Source organism: Pristiophorus japonicus, chromosome 21 (assembly GCF_044704955.1).
Source record: "Pristiophorus japonicus isolate sPriJap1 chromosome 21, sPriJap1.hap1, whole genome shotgun sequence".
Lineage (NCBI taxonomy): Eukaryota > Metazoa > Chordata > Chondrichthyes > Pristiophoridae > Pristiophorus > Pristiophorus japonicus.
This window is the reverse complement of record NC_091997.1, coordinates 54,829,285-54,845,738: the sequence shown is the minus strand read 5'-3', so window position 1 is coordinate 54,845,738 and position 16,454 is coordinate 54,829,285. Positions and strand designations below refer to the sequence as shown.

The following is a 16,454-nucleotide window of genomic DNA, read 5'->3' as shown; positions in this document are numbered from 1 at the left end:
CTGCTGAGAGCATCGGCACAGTTTTCTGTTCCTGGCCTGTGGCGGATGGCGTAGTTGTATGCGGACAACGTGAGTGCCCATCTCTGGATGCGGGCTGATACATTCGTATTTATCCCCTTGCTTTCCAAAAAGAGTGATATAAGTGGCTTATGGTCAGTTTCCAATTCAAATTTGAGCCCAAACAGATATTGATGCATTTTCTTTACCCCATAAACACACGCTAACGCTTCTTTTTCAATCTTGCTGCAGGCTCTCTCAGCCTTAGACAGACTTCTGGATGCATAAGCAACCGGTTGCAATTTCCCAGATTCATTAGCTTGTTGCAATACACGCCAGACGCCATATGACGATGCATCACATGCTAGTACTAAACGTTTACATGGATCATACAACACAAGCATAACAATTTTCTAGCTTTTACAAAGGCATTTTCTTGGCTTTTACCCCATACCCATTCGTCTCCTTTATGCAGTAAAGCGTGCAGTGGTTCTAACAGTGTGCTGAGACCCAGTAAGAAGTTACCAAAGTAGTTCAGGATTCCTAGAAACGACCGCAGCTCCATCACGTTCTGTGGCCTCGGTGCGTTCTCGATTGCCTCCGTCTTTGAATCGGTGGGTGTTAGCGTTAGTGTTTTCTCAGAAGAATCACTCAACACTCAGAGTCGGTTCCAACGCCTGGCGGCCTTTATTATGCTCAGCGGGGAGGAAAACTCAGGACCGTATCCAGGTTTCTCGCCACAGAACAAAGGGTTACATGCACCTTTATATGTTTCACAACAGTTACAAACAGTTTACTACAGCTACACAGCCCATCACGGCTGGACACAAGCCAATCACAACGATTATAGATTACATATAGGTTCTTTTAACCCAATAGAATTCCCCTCGTGTCTCGGGAACCATATGTTCGATTATTGTCAGCTTGGGCTGATTGATGACTTTACTACAGGAGATGGGTTCTCTCACTAGTTCTTTCTTCTTGGAGAAATAATTGGTTTATAACCTTGTTTACAGGAGATGGGTTCTCTTATCTCTTTCTTCCTGGGGAATTAATTGGTTTATGGCCTTGAATACGGGAGATGGGTTCTCTCCTCATTATTCTTATCCTGCATCCAAGGCATTCCTATAGTGGGCCTCACAGGGTTATTGCTCGGTCATTGAACATTCAACAGTTCACAGCTTGACTACCTGATTTCCCATCATGCCTGGGCAGCCATTTTATGTGTGGCCACTTTAAACTTATATGCGTTTAGATATATCTAGCAGGTGCCTAATGCCTAGTATTCTGGTATATTCTAAAGGTGCCTACCTCCTACAACAGTGGGCCTGATGCCGTCCGCCGTGATTCTTCTCCCCAGGAACTCCACTTCAGGCGTCAGAAAAACGCACTTTGAGCATTTTAACCTGAGCCCCACGCGATTGAGCCTACTAAGAACCTCCTCCAGGTTCTGCAGATGCTCGACAGTGTCCCGACCTGTAACCAAGATGTCGTCCTGGAAGACCACGGTGCATGGGACCGACTTCAGTAAGCTTTCCATTTTTCTCTGGAATATCGCCGCGGCTGATCGAATCCCAAACGGGCATCTGTTGTAAATGAAGAGACCTTTGTGCGTGTTGATGCAGGTGAGGCCCTTCGATGATTCCTCCAGCTCTTGCGTCATGTAGGCCGAGGTCAAGTCCATCTTCGTGATTGTCTTTCCTCCCGCCAGCGTCGCAAAAAGATCGTCTGCCTTTGGTAGTGGGTATTGTTCCTGCAAGGAGAAACGATTGATAGTTACTTTGTAATCGGCACAGATTCTGACTGTGTCGTCTCCCTTGAGGACTGGAACAATCGGACTGGCCTACTCGTTGAATTCGATCGCCGAAATGATGCCCTCTCGTTGGAGCGGGTCCAGCTCGATCTCCACCCTTTCTCTCATCATGTACAGTACTGCTCTCACCATGTGATGGATGGGTCACACCCCCGGAATTAGGTGGATCTGCACTTTTGCTCCTTGGAACTTCCCGATGCCTGGTTCGAACAGCAAGGGGAACTTGGTTAGGACCTGGGCACACGAAGTGTCGTCAACGGCCGACAGTGCTCGGACGTCGTCCCAGTTCCAGCGTATCTTCCCCAGCCAGTGCCGAGCAGTGTGGGGCCATCGCCTGGTACCACCCAGAGTGGTAACTTGTGCACCGCATCATCATAGGAGACCTTTACAGCAGCACTGCCGATTACGGGAATCAGTTCCTTTGTATAAGTTCTCAGTTTAATGCGGATGGGAGTCAGGACTGGCCTTGAGGCCTTGCTGCACCACAATTTATTGAAAGTCTTTTTGCTCATTATGTATTGGTTTGTGCCCGTGTCCAGCTCCATTGACACCGGGAGTCCATTTAATTCAACCTTCAGCATTATCGGGGGACACTTTGTGGTAAATGTGTGCACCCCATGTACCTCTGCCTCCTCGGTCTGAGGCTCTGGTTCATCGTGATCTGCCGTGGATCTGTCCTCCTCTGCAACATGGTGGTTTGCAGGATTAGCAGGGTTTGCAGCTCGCCTGCACATACATTGGAGGTGTCCCATTGTTCCACAGCCCTTGCAAACATATCCTTTGAAGCGGCATGAATGGAAATGATGATCACCCCCACAGCACCAACAAGGTGTTAATGGCCTTGCATTTATCACCCTTGATGGTGGACTCTGAGATATCTGCGGATGTGCAGCTGCAGGCATGTGGGGCCTGCCCTGTACATTGTGATTTGAAAACAACATCACTTTGTTCACAGTACTTGTAGCAGCACTCGTGTGCTGAGAGATTTGCTTGGTATTGTCACTGGTGCAATGAACACCTGGGCTATCGCTATGGCTTTACTCAAGGTTGGGGTCTCTACAGTCAAGAGTTTGCGAAGTATCATTTCATGGCCAATGCCAAGTGCAAAGAAGTCCCTGGGCATCTGCTCCAAATGTCCTTCAAATTCGCAATGTCCTGCAAGGCGTCTTAGCTCGGCGACATAACTCGCTACTTCCTGGCCTTCAGACCTTTTGTAGGTGTAGAACCAACACCTCGCCATCAGAACACTTTCCTTCGGGTTCAGATGCTCCTGGACCAGTGTGCATAAATCATCGTTTGATTTCTCTGTGGGTTTCGCTGGAGCAAGCAGACTTTTCATGAGGCCATACATTGGTGTCCCGCAGACGGTGAGGAGAATCGCCCTTTGTTTGGCAGTGTTCGCTTCATCTTCCAGCTCGTTGGTCACAAAGTATTGGTTGAGTCGCTCCACGAAGGTTTCCCATCCAAAAATCATCTCCCTCCAAAAATTTCTCCAGGTGCCCACTGTTCTCTGCATCATTGCGGTGGGGTTCGTCATCTGTATATCGTTGCCAGTTGTGGTGTATGAATAAAGAGTCTGACCAGATACTGTGAGCTCAAAGTAAAGTGTGACCTTAGTCTTTTATTGCAGGTCTCCAGAGTGCCTCTCCAGCCTTTGAGGCTTCCTTAAGTACAGGTGCTCCCAAGGGATTGTGGGACTCCAGGGGATGAGCTATCTGGTGGTTAAACAAGGTATATACAGGTTTACATAACACTTACAGGATGCGGGGTGGGAGGAAGTGTAGCCCAGGTAGCTGTGGGAGTCAGTGGGCTTACAGTGGATCCTAGTCGAAAGTCTATCCCCAGAAATGGAGACAGAGAAGTCGAGGAAGGGAAGGGAAGAGTCGGAGATGGACCAGGTGAAGGTGAGGGAAGGGTGGAAATTGGAGGCAAAGTGAATGACATTTTCAAGTTCAGGGCGCAAGCAGGAAACGGCATCGATACAGTCATCAATGTACCGGAAAAACATAGAAACATAGAAACATAGAAAATAGGTGCAGGAGTAGGCCATTCGGCCCTTCTAGCCTGCACCGCCATTCAATGAGTTCATGGCTGAACATTCAACTTCAGTACCCCATTCCTGCTTTCTCGCCATACCCCTTGATCCCCCTAGCAGTAAGGACCTCATCTAACTCCTTTTTGAATATATTTAGTGAATTGGCCTCAACAACTTTCTGTGGTAGAGAATTCCACAGGTTCACCACTCTCTGGGTGAAGAAGTTCCTCCGCATCTCCTCCGCCAAGAGGTGAGAGAGAGGACCCAAGTATGACTGGAACACAGAATGTTCCACATATCCCACATATCCCATGGAAAGGCAGGCAGCTAGGACCATGCAGGGTCCCATAGCAACACCTTTAATTTGGAGAAAGTGAGTGGAGTTAAAGGAGAAGTTGTTCAACGTGAGAACAAGTTCAGGCAGGCGGAGGAGAGTGGTGGGGGATGGGGACTGGTTGGGCCTCTGCTCGAGGAAGAAGCGGAGCGCCCTCAGGCCATCCTGGTGGGGGATGGAAGTGTCGAGGGATTGGACGTCCATGGTGAAAAGGAGATGGTTGGGGCCAGAAAACTGGAAACTGTTAAAGTGACGGAGGGCGTCAGAGGAGTCGCTGATGTAGGTGGGAAGAGAGTGGACAAGGCGGGAAAAAATAGAGTCGAGATAGGAAGAAAGGAGTTCTGTGGGGCAAGAACAGGCTGAAACGATGGGTCTACCGGGGCAGTCCTGTTTGTGGATCTTGGGAAGGAGGTAGAAGCGGGCTGTGCGGGGTTGGGGAACTGTGAGGTTGGTGGTTGTGGAGGGAAGATCTCCAGAGACGATGAGGTCAGTGACGGTCTGGGAAATGATGACTTGATGTTCAGTGATGGGGTCATGGCCCAGGGGGAGGTAGGAGGAGGTGTCAGAGAGTTGCTGATCAGCCTCTGCAAGGTCGGTTCGCCAAACAACAGCGCCACCCTTGTCAGCAGGTTTAATGACGAGGTTGGGGTTGGATCTGAGCGAGCGGAGTGTTGCAAGTTCAGAGGGAGGGACGTTGGAGTGAGTGAGGGCAGCAGAGTATATGAGACGGCCGATATCCTGTCGGCAGTTTACAATGTAAAGATTTAGAGAGGGTCAGAGGCCAGAGGGAGGGGTCCAGGTAGAGTGAGAATTCTGAACACGGGAGAAAGGGTCAGCTGTGCGGGGGGAAGACCCCTGGCCGAAGAAGTGGGCACGGAGGTGAAGGCGGCGGAAAAAGAGCTCAGCATCGTGCCGCGCTCGAAATTCATTGAGGTGGGGGAAAGGGGATGGAGCTCAGGCCTTTGCTGAGGACTGATCGTTCGGGGTCAGAGAGGGCAAGGTCACGGCAGTGGTGAGAATGGAAGAAGGGATGGTATCGGAGGGAAGTGTTGGGGAAGAAGGTTCCGGAGGGACGTCGTGTCCTAGAGTTGTTGGACCTTACAATCCTTAACACCTGAAAGGAAGGGAAAAATTATTGTTAAAGTGCCAGATGAGGTGAAGGGTGAACTGGAACTGCGGACTAGGACAGCCCTGAGACACGGAGTCGGTGCTGCTGAAGAGAGAGGGCGAGAGTGTGCATGTGGCGGTTCATAGCGTTGAGTGTGGATCCCAGGATGCAGCGAGAGCAGTGGTTCAAGGAACGCTGAATATCTCGGAGATATCTGTAATCCCGGGTGGATCTGAAACATGAGGGGTGGGATTTCAGTTGGAATCCATACGGATTAAGTCTGAGGCGGAGACAGTTACTTAGCCTGTCTATATCCCTTTGCAGATTTTTTGTGTCCTCCTCACAACTTACTTTCCCACCCATCTTTGTAGCATCAGCAAAATGGCTACATTACACTCGGTCCCTTCATCCAAATTATCGCTGTCTCCCCCCCTATCTATCATCTAATGAACCTGTGTTAAAACCAAGGAAGAGGCATATAAATTGGCCAGAAAAAGCAACAAACCTGAGGACTGGGAGAAATTTAGGATTTAACAGAGGAGGACTAAGGGTTTAATTAAGAGGGGGAAAATAGAGTACGAGAGGAAGTTTGCAGGGAACATAAAAACTGACTGCAAAAGCTTCTATAAATATGTGAAGAGAAAAAGATTAGTGAAGAAACGTAGGTCCCTTGCAGTCAGATTCAGGTGAATTTATAATGGGGAACAAAGAAATGGCAGACCAATTGAACAAATACTTCACGAAGGAAGACACAAATAACCTTCCGAATGTACTAGGGGACAGTGGGTCTACTGAGAAGGAGGAACTGAAAGATATCCTTACTAGGCGGGAAATTGTGTTAGGGAAATTGATGGGATTGAAGGCCGATAAATCTCCGGGGCCTGATAGTCTGCATCCCAGAGTACTTAAGGAAGTGGCCCTAGAAATAATGGATGCATTGGTGATCATTTTCCAACAATCTATCGACTCTATGGGCTGGAGGGTAGCTAATGTAACACCACTTTTTAAAAAGGGAGGGAGAGAGAAAACGGGTAATTATAATCCGATTAGCCTGACATCAGTAGTGGGGAAAATGTTGGAATCAATCATTAAGGATGAAATAACAGCGCATTTGGAAAGCAGTGACGGGATTGGTCCAAGTCAGCATGGATTTATGAAAGAGAAATCATGCTTGACGAATCTTCTGGAATTTTTTGAGGATGTAACTAGCAGAGTGGACAAGGGAGAATCAGTGGATGTGGTGTATTTAGACTTTCAAAAGGCTTTTGACAAGGTCCCACACAAGAGATTGGTGTGCAAAATCAAAGCATATGGTATTGGGGGTAATGTACTGACGTAGATAGAGAACTGGTTGGCAGACAGGAAGCAGAGAGTCGGGATAAACGGGTCCTTTTCAGAATGGCAGGCAGTGACTAGTGGAGTGCCGCAGGGCTCAGTGCTGGGACCCCAGCTCTTTACAATATACATTAACGATTTAGATGAAGGAATTGAGTGTAATATCTCCAAGTTTGCAGATGACACTAAACTGGGTGGCAGTGAGGAGGACGCTAAGAGGCTGCAGGGTGGCTTGGACAGGTTAGGTGAATGGCCAAATGCATGGCAGATGCAGTATAATGTGGATAAATGTGAGGTTACCCATTTTGGGGGCAAAAACACGAAGGCTGAATATTATCTGAATGGCGGCAGATTAGGAAAAGGGGAGGTGCAACAAGACCTGGGTGTCATGGTTCATCAGTCACTGAAAGTGGGCATGCAGGTACAGCAGGTGGTGAAGAAGGCAAATGGTATGTTGGCCTTCATAGCTAGGGGATTTGAGTCTAGGAGCAGGGAGGTCTTACTGCAGTTGTACAGGGCCTTAGTGAGGCCTCACCTGGAATATTGTGTTCAGTTTTGGTCTCCTAATCTGAGGAAGGACGTTCTTGCTATTGAGGGAGTGTAGCGAAGGTTCACCAGACTGATTCCAGGGATGGCTGGACTGTCATATGAGGAGAGACTGGATCAACTGGGCCTTTATTCACTGGAGTTTAGAGAGAAGGATGAGAGGGGATCTCATAGAAAGGTATAAGATTCTGACGGGACTGGACAAGTTAGATGCGGGAAAAATGTTCCCGATGTTGGTGAAGTCCAGAACCAGTGGACGTAGTCTTAGGATAAGAGGTAGGCCATTTAGGACTGAGATAAGGAGAAACTTCTTCACTCAGAGAGTTGTTAACCTGTGGAATTCCCTGCCGCAGAGAGTTGTTGATGCCAGTTCATAGGATATATTCAAGAGGGAGTTAGATATGGCCCTTACGGCCAAAGGGATCAAGGGGTATGGAGAGAAAGCAGGAAAGGGGTACTGAGGGAATGATCAGCCATGATCTTATTGAATGGTGGTGCAGGCTCAAAGGGGCGAATGGCCTACTCCTGCACCTATGTTCTATGTTTCTATGTTTCTCTGTCCATATCTCTCACTGTCTGTCTCTCTGTGTCTCTCTGTCTAGACCCAACTCAGTGCCTCACTCTGTCTCTCTCATTTATTGATAATTCTCTATTCCATATCTATCCATTCCACTCCCTGAGCATTTCTTTTGCTCTGTAATTGGACTAAGAGATAGAGAGAGAGAGAGAGTGCACGAAAGGGGGAGAGACAGGAGGCAGAAAGAGTGATAGATAAACAGAAAGACCAAGTGAGGAAAACAGAAAGTATTCGAATATGGGAGACAAGCAGCGAAAGAGATTCAAGGAGAGAGAAACCTATTTTATTTTAATGTTGTTGGCAAGCAGCGCCACGTGAGATCAGCTAATGGTCGATTGACGATTCCCAGAAAAATCCCCAGCCGTGGAGTCAGGGCGCCCCCCAGTGGAGATCCTGGACTCACTGCAGCCTTGCACAGCCACCAACACAACCAGCTCAGGCAAGGTAGTCACAGCCGAGGTTACTGTAGGTCGTACAGAATATAACACCCGGGAATGGTTCAATGAGCTTGAGAACGTGTACCAGAGGAAAGGGGGTGGTGAAGGGAGGAGAACACTTGGCAGAAAATTCCCCCACCCATGCCAACATGTGCTGTGCACCTCTTATAAACTTCAGCTCATCCAAAACTCTGCTGCCCGTGTCCTAACTCGCACCAAGCCCCACTCACCCATCACCCCTGTGCACCCTGACCTACGTTCACTCCCGGTCCGCCAATTTTAAAATTCTCTGCCTTATTTTCAAACCCCTCCATGGCCTCGCGACCTTCTCTATTCTCTGTAATCTCCTCCAGCCCCACAACCCTCCGAAATCTCTGCGCTCCTCCAATTCTGGCCCTTCGTGCATCCCTGATTTTAATCGCTCCACCCTTAAGCTCTTAAGTGCTTTAAATTCTGGAACTCCCTCCCTAAACCTCTCAAAATCATGAGGGGTCTGGACAGAGTAGATAGATAGAAACTGTTCCCATTGGCTGAAGGACCGAGAACCAGAGGACACAGGTTTAAGGTGATTGGGAAAAGAACCAAAGGCGACATGAGGAAATACTTTTTTACACAGGGAGTGGTTAGGATCTGGAATGCGCTGCCTGAGAGGGTGCTGGAGTCAGACCCAATCGCGGCTTTCAAAAGGGGGTTGGATAAGTACCTGAATGAAAAAATCTGCAGGGTTACAGGGAAATGGCGGGGGAGTGGGACTGGCTGAAGTGCTCTGGCTGATAGTCGGCACAGGCTCAATGGGCCGAATGGCCTCCTTCCGTGCTGTAACCATTCTCTGATTCTGTGATTCCTGCTTCTCTCCCTTTCCTTTTGCCTTCAATATGCTCCTTAAAACCTACCTCTTTAACCAAGCTTTTGGTCACCTGCCCTAATATGTGGCTCAATGACAAATTCTGTCTGATTACGCTCCTGGGAAGTTTTACTATGTTAAAGGCGCTATATAAATACAAGTTGTGTTGTATTTTGAAAAAAAGCTCCCTCTCCCCTTCCACTCCCTGCCCCCCCACTCTGTCCCCTCCCCCCTGTGATAACGTCCACCCATGATCCCCCCAGTGATCCCCCAGTGATCCCCCTCAGTGATTCTGTTCCCCCAATGATCCCCCGCAGTGACCCCCCCAGTGACCCCCCCCCCCAGTGATCGCCCCCAGTGATCCCCCCAGTGATCCTCGCCCCCAGTGATCACTATCCCGGTGATCAATATCCAGGTGCCCCATCTGGTGATGCCAAGATTGCACTTGGCCATGATGCCCTTGTAGCTGAATAGCCTGTAACATTCGCTGTGTTGTGTCACATGTGAGAAGTGGCCAATTGACTGGGGCCCGGTGTGCTGCAACATAGAAACATAGAAAATAGATGCAGGAGTAGGCCATTCGGCCCTTTGAGTCTGCACCACCATTCAATATGATCATGGCTGATCATGCAACTTCAGTACCCCATTCCTGCTTTCTCTCCATACCCTCTGATCCCTTTAGTTGTAAGGGCCACATCTAACTCCCTTTTGAATATATCTAACGAACTGGCCTCAACATCTTTCTGTGGTAGAGAATTCCACAGGTTCACAATTCTCTGAGTGAAGAAGTTTCTCCTCATCTCAGTCCTAAATGGCTTATCCCTTATCCTTAGACTGTGACCCCTGCTTCTGGACTTCCCCAACATTGGGAACATTCTTCCTGCATCTAACCTGTCTAAACCCATCAGAATTTTAAACGTTTCTATGAGATCCCCTCTCATTCTTCTAAATTCCAGTGAATATAAGCCTAGTCGATCCAGTCTCTCCTCATATGTCAGTCCCGCCATCCCGGGAATCAGTCTGGTGAACCTTCGCTGCACTCCCTCAATAGCAAGAATGTCCTTCCTCAGATTAGGAGACCAAAACTGAATACAATATTCCAGGCGAGGCCTCACCAAGGCCCTGTACAACTGCAATAAGACCTCCCTGCTCCTCTACTCAAATACCCTCGCTATGAAGGACAGCATACCATTTGCCTTCTTCACCGCCTGCTGTATCTGCATGCCAACTTTCAATGACTGATGTACCATGACACCCAGGTCTCGTTGCACCTCCCCTTTTCCTAATCTGTCACCATTCAGATTATATTCTGCCTCCTTGTTTTTGCCACCAAAGTGGATAACCTCACATTTATCTACATTATACTGCATCTGCCATGTGTTTGCCCACTCACCTAACATGTCCAAGTCACCCTGCAGCCTCTTAGCATCCTCCTCACAGCTCACACCGCCACCCAGCTTAGTGTCATCTGCAAACTTGGAGATATTACATTCAATTCCTTTGTCCAAATCATTGATGTATATTGTAAATAGCTGGGGTCCCAGCACTGAACCTTGCGGTACCCCACTAGTCACTGCCTGCCATTCTGAAAAGGACCCGTTTATCCCGACTCTTTGCTTCCTGTCTGCCAACCAGTTCTCTATCCACATACCCTGAGGTCATGGCAGGAAACAGGGAGAAAGTGCAGGGGGGGCTGGGACTAATTGGATCGCTCTTTCAATGAGCTGGTACAGGCAAGGTGGGCCGAATGGCCATACGATTCGATGTACGTGAGTGGGTAGAGCGCGAGTGCCATCTTGAATCTTGTAAGAAGTGGCAAATCTATCGAAAACGGCAACCAAAACTGAGAGCCTCATGACCCGGATCTCGAAGCCAAGGGTCGGGAGGGCTGGAATCACCAGGAGTACCAGTTACATCCTGCCCCTCCCGGCCCCGGACTGTGTGCCCCCAACAGCTCGTCCATGGGTGGCATCAGCGCACCGATGGGCAGTGAGTACGGCGGAGAGGAGCGGGCAGCGGAAGGGCGGCGAGCACAGGAGTGCGGGGCTGGGTGCACATGTTTGTGAGAGCGGCGTGTCTGAGCCCGTGGGCGGGGTCCAGATGTGGGCGAGGCGAGGGCGGGGGGGGGATGCACTGAGACCAGGAGGTCCCATGGCAGCGTGGACTGTGACTGGGTGCTGCTCTGTGTTTTCAGGCTCCTGCGTGACCTGCCTGGTGGACGTGGTCCCAGTGAAGAACGAGGAGGGAGCCGTCGCCATGTTCATCATGAACTTTGAGGAGCTCAAGGGCGCAAAGCACAAGTCGGGCCGAGGGGACGGCAATCACAGGCTGCACCAGGACTGGTTCAGTTTCAGTAGGTACCACACGGGGGCGCAGGCGGGGGCCTTTAGCCCAACACGAGGGATTGGCCTGGACACTCCAGGGACTGAAGGTTCATCTCCCGGACACTGCTGTGAGCAGCCCTGGGGATAAACCACTACGTAAAAATAGTGTTCTTTGAACATGTATTAGTTATAATATTGTGCCTCACGGCGAATAAAACCCCGACAGGAAGTGTGGTGAATTCAGCAGCTCCAGACCCGGGAATGTGTCATTTCCACCGGCTCGGGGCTGCTGTCTGTCACTGCGTCACTACCCTGCTGTGTCAGGGATCGGCTGGACAAATGCCCTTACCCCATATCGTGTGTCACAGGATTGGTGCTCTGTACCACATCTGCACTGTCCCATCACACACTCCCAGGGCAGGTACAGCACGGAGTTAGATACAGAGCAAAGCTCCCTCTACACTGTCCCATCACACACTCCCAGGGCAGGTACAGCACGGGTTAGATACAGAGTAAAGCCCCCTCTACACTGTCCCATCAAACACTCCCAGGGCAGGTACAGCACGGGGTTAGATACAGAGTAAAGCTCCCTCTACACTGTCCCATCACACACTCCCAGGGCAGGTACAGCACGGAGTTAGATACAGAGCAAAGCTCCCTCTACACTGTCCCATCAAACACTCCCAGGGCAGGTGCAGCACGGGTTAGATACAGAGTAAAGCTCCCTCTACACTGTCCCATCACACACTCCCAGGGCAGGTACAGCACGGGTTAGATACAGAGTAAAGCTCCCTCTGCACTGTCCCAATCTCAGAGATGCACCCTTTTTGTCCAGTGTGGTGTCTCAGGGTCCCACACTCCCTGAGCTGTGGTCAATATTAATTGGTGCCTAAACCTGGTCAGTTTTCTCCACGAATTGTTGAGTCTGGGTAAGTGGACAGAGAGGATTGCTTACCTTTATATATTGCCCTCCTCACAGCTCTTAATCTGCCAAAGTGTTTCACATCAGGTCAATTACTTTGCAGCCTTGTTTTGTCGGAAGCTAATCTGCACACAGCAAGATCCCAGAAGAACCGTGGGATGCCTGAGTGGGCGAACGTGTTATTGGAGTTGTTGCCTGGGGGGGAATGTTGGCCTGGACCCCGGTAACCTCCCTTAGCTTCGATCAGTGCAGTCGGACGTGGCTAACCCGCAACAGTGAGGCAGTGCCTCTCCCTCGTGGCCAGGCTCAGGCCTGGGTGGTTCTGATCGCCAAGCCGCTGATTCTGAGCCGGACGCCGCTTGTTTTTAATTATTGAGGTTGCTAGGCAACTACCCCAGCGACCTCGCGCCGAGTTTAAAACTTTCTGCGGCTGCAATGTGTCGACACGCCGGCTTTGCCACTGTGGGTCTGTGGTGCCGGAGTTGGCCGGCCTCCTTTGGCCCAGTTCGAAGAGCAGGTGGGGTTGGTGGGGATGGGATGGTCTTTGTCAGGGGCCCAGACCCCTGCCGCAGGGCACTGAAGCCCAGCGGATCTCCGTGCCAGTCAGTTGGGTCAGTCGGTCACCGTTCCAGATCGGCCATAGGACCACAACCTTCTCGCCCTGTGCACCTGGGGTGCAGTCCCCACACTTGCACACACAACATTGCGGGTGAAATTGCTCCTTTTACACCCACTTGACATCCCAAAGCACTTTACAGCCAATGCTACCATTGTTGTAATGTAGGAAACGCGGCAGCCAACTTGTGCACAGCAAGCTCCCACATACAGCAATATGATAATGACCGGATTACCTGTTTTTGTGTTATGTTGATTGAGGGATAAATATTGGCCAGGACACTGGGGAGAACTCCCTGCTCTAGTGCCGCGGGATCTTTTACGTCTACCTGAGAGGGCAGTCAGGGCCTCGGTTTAACGTCTCATCCAAAAAACAGGAAGGAGGTGGAGCGCTCAATGCAGCCCTCCCACTGCCCTCGGGGCACTAAAGCGGGCAGGAGGGGCGGTGGAGGGGCAGCGGTGCCCAATGTTGAGGGGAGCACTGCCGGGAACGGAGGCTCCTACCTTCCCTGAAAGGGACGGGCCGTCACTGCAGGCCCATCGCTGACCACAGCCCCGATCCGCCACAATCCCCAACCGCTGTGACAGAGTGCGGGGCTCATCGATCGCGGCCGGTCACGTTGAAAAAACAATCAGCGAAGGGCAGAAAAGACATTTCGGACTTACCCGAGCGATCTTACCTTTAAATCCCCCTCCCCAAGTGCCCGCCGCCCTCCCCAACAACGCCTCCGTCAGCTGTCAGTGTTGTCGCCCGGCGATGCTGCAGGGGGCGGGACCCAAGTTCGTATCTGGACGTTGCCGGGGCGATGCTCAGCACGATGACATCATGATCGCTGGGTGCAGGAGATCATGGCGTTAGGGGTTGCTGCCGGCGCTAACCTCCATGGGCATTCCGCGGGGGGTGGTACTCTCACCGTGCCCCGTTATCGCCCCCCCGGAGGACAATCTCTAGCCCATGGAACTTTACAGCACAGAATGAGGCCATTTGGCCCATCATGACTGTGCCGTCGCTTGGCTAATCCCACTGCCCCGCGCTTTCCCCATTGCCCTGTATCTTCCTCGGATTCAGATAGTCACCCAATTTTCCTTGAACAGATGCAATGGTCTTTGTCTCAACCACTCCCTGGAGCAAATCACCCCGTGCTCCAACAACCATCTGAGTAAAGAAATCTCTCCCAGCCTCCCTCCTCACTCTCTTGGTGATAATTGGAGTTACACGATGCCTTGACTGACTCCCCAACAGGAGGAAATAGTATTTCTCTATTCAATCTATCGAAACCAGTCAACATTTTTAAAACCATCTATTACCTCTCCTCTTGCCCTCACTGCTCCAGTGGAAATAGTCCCAGTATTTCAAGTCTGACCTCATAACTCCCGGACTGATGGCCTTTATACATCAGCCATACTTCAGGGAGCTTTAACCTTTCTGAGGATACCTGGCTAAGATGTTCATCCTTGCGCCAATAATCACCTGGGCAGTGCCGTCCTCCCTGAGCCAGCGGAGCGTCTAAGTCCCCGAGCGAGGCCCGAGATCTTCAAAACAACGTGGTCCCTCGCCCCAAATCCCAACCCATTCCATACAACCCGCAGGACTCGGACCGGCAAGGGATGCGATGGAGTGCCGATGACACTGGGTGTTCGCCAAAGGCGGCGGTGGGCCACATCACCAGGGCAACCAAAGGAAGTTGTGCCCAGGGGATTTGGCTGAGGAGAACCAATTAATTGTAGTAAAACAAAATCATAGCAGCTTCTTCAACACAGTGAGAGTGCAGGGAGGAGGAGAGAGAGGGAAGGGAGAGGAGAGGAGAGAGGAAGGGGAGAGGAGGAGAGAAGGAGAGAGCAGGAGAGAGAAAGGAGAGACAGAGAGGGGGAGAGAGAGAGAGGAGGAGGAGGAGAGAGAGAGGAGAGATAGAGAGGGGGAGAGGAGGAGAGAGAGAGAGTGGGAGAGAGAGAGAGAGAGAGGGAGGAGGTGGGCAGAATAGTGGCAAATGGAATTCAATCCTGAGAAGTGTGGGTTAATGCATTTGGGGAAATCTAACAAGGCAAGGGAATACACATTAAATGGTAGGACACTGAGAAGTGTAGAGGAACAAAAGGACATATCCACAGATCCCTGAAGGTAGCAGGCCAGGTAGATAAGATAGTTAAGAAGGCATACGGAATTCTTTCCTTTATTAGCCAAGGCATAGAATACAAGAGCAGGGAGGTTATGCTTGAATTGTATAAAACACTAATTAGGCCACAGCTAGAGTACTGCGTGCAGTTCTGGTCACCACATTACAGGAAAGATGTGATTGCACTAGGGTACAGAGAAGATTTACGAGGATGTTGCTGGGAGAACCTTAGCTCTGAGGACAGATTGGATAGGCTGGGTTTGTTTTCTTTGGAACAGAGGAGGCTAAGGGGAGACCTGATTGAGGTGTATAAAATTATGAGGGGCCTAGATAGAGTGGATAAGACGGACCTATTTCCTTTGGCAGAGGGGTCAACAACCAGGGGGCATAAATTTAAAGTAATTGGTAGAAGGTTTAGAGGGGATTTGAGGAGAAGTTTCTTCACCCAGAGGATGGTGGGGGTCTGGAACTCACTGCCTGAAAGGGTGGTAGAGGCAGAAACCCTCACCACATTTAAAAAGTACTTGGCTGAGCATTTGAAGTGCCGTAACCTGCAGGGCTACCGTCCTAGAGCTGGAAAGTGGGTTTAGGCTGGCTAGCTCTTGGTCGGCCGGCGTGGACACGTTGGGTCAACATGGCCTCCTTCCGTGCTGTAAACTTCTATAATTCTGTGATTCTATGACGAGGGAGGATGAGAGAGAGGAGGAGAGAGGGAGGAGGAGAGAGAGGAATAGAGGGGGGAGAGAGGGAAGAGGAGAGGATGAGGAATAGAGGGGGAGGAGGAGAGAGGGTGCAGGAGAGAGGGAGGCAGAGAGGGAGGAGGAGGAGAGAGGGAGTAGGCGAGAGAGAGAGGGGGGAAGGAGAGAGGGGAAAGGGAGGATGAGAGAGGGAGAGAGAGAGTGAGAAAGGGAGGGAGGAGGCGAGATGGATGAGGAGAGAGGGAGGGAGGAGGATTTTGAGCGGGGGGAAACTGACTGCCGAGAAAGGGAGCGAGGAAGAGCTTTATCTTGTATTCTGTACATGAAGTCGAGATGAGAAAGCAAGGACAGAAAGGCAAGGAAGGAAAGACAGGCAGACGTGAATAAATGAATTAATTCATTGCATTGTTATACTGCCATCCTAAAGCACATTACTGCCAATGAAGTACTTTGTGGTGATGTTGCTTGAGATAAATATTGTCCAGTACACTGGGGAGACATCCCCAGAGCTTCAAATAGTGCCATGGAATCTTTCACACCCACCTGAGAGGGCACATGGAGCTTTGATTTAACGTCCCATCTGAAAGATGACACCTGCGACAGTGTGGCACAACCTCAGCACTGGAACATCAGCCTGGACCATGTGCTCAAGTCCCTGGGGTGGGACTTGAACCCACAACCCTCCGACCCAGAGGTGCGAGTGCTGCCCACTGAGTCACGGCCAACACCACACAGTGTCGCAGTGTTCAGGCTCA

The 16,454-nt window shown here is 50.5% G+C and overlaps 1 protein-coding gene across 5 annotated transcripts in view; it reads left to right on the top strand.

Annotated features, from left to right (window-relative positions):
- The window catches only part of kcnh6a (potassium voltage-gated channel, subfamily H (eag-related), member 6a), a 449,471-nt gene that overhangs the window by 191,981 nt on the left and 241,036 nt on the right, over positions 1-16,454 (top strand). For 4 of the 5 annotated variants that reach the window (XM_070864777.1, XM_070864775.1, XM_070864778.1 and 1 more), the window contains exon 3: positions 11,221-11,379. The exons of the other annotated variant lie outside the window; for it this stretch is intronic. In XM_070864777.1, the coding sequence (XP_070720878.1) occupies positions 11,221-11,379 (159 nt within the window). The remainder of the gene's footprint in view (positions 1-11,220; positions 11,380-16,454) is intronic. 5 annotated transcript variants of the gene reach the window in all.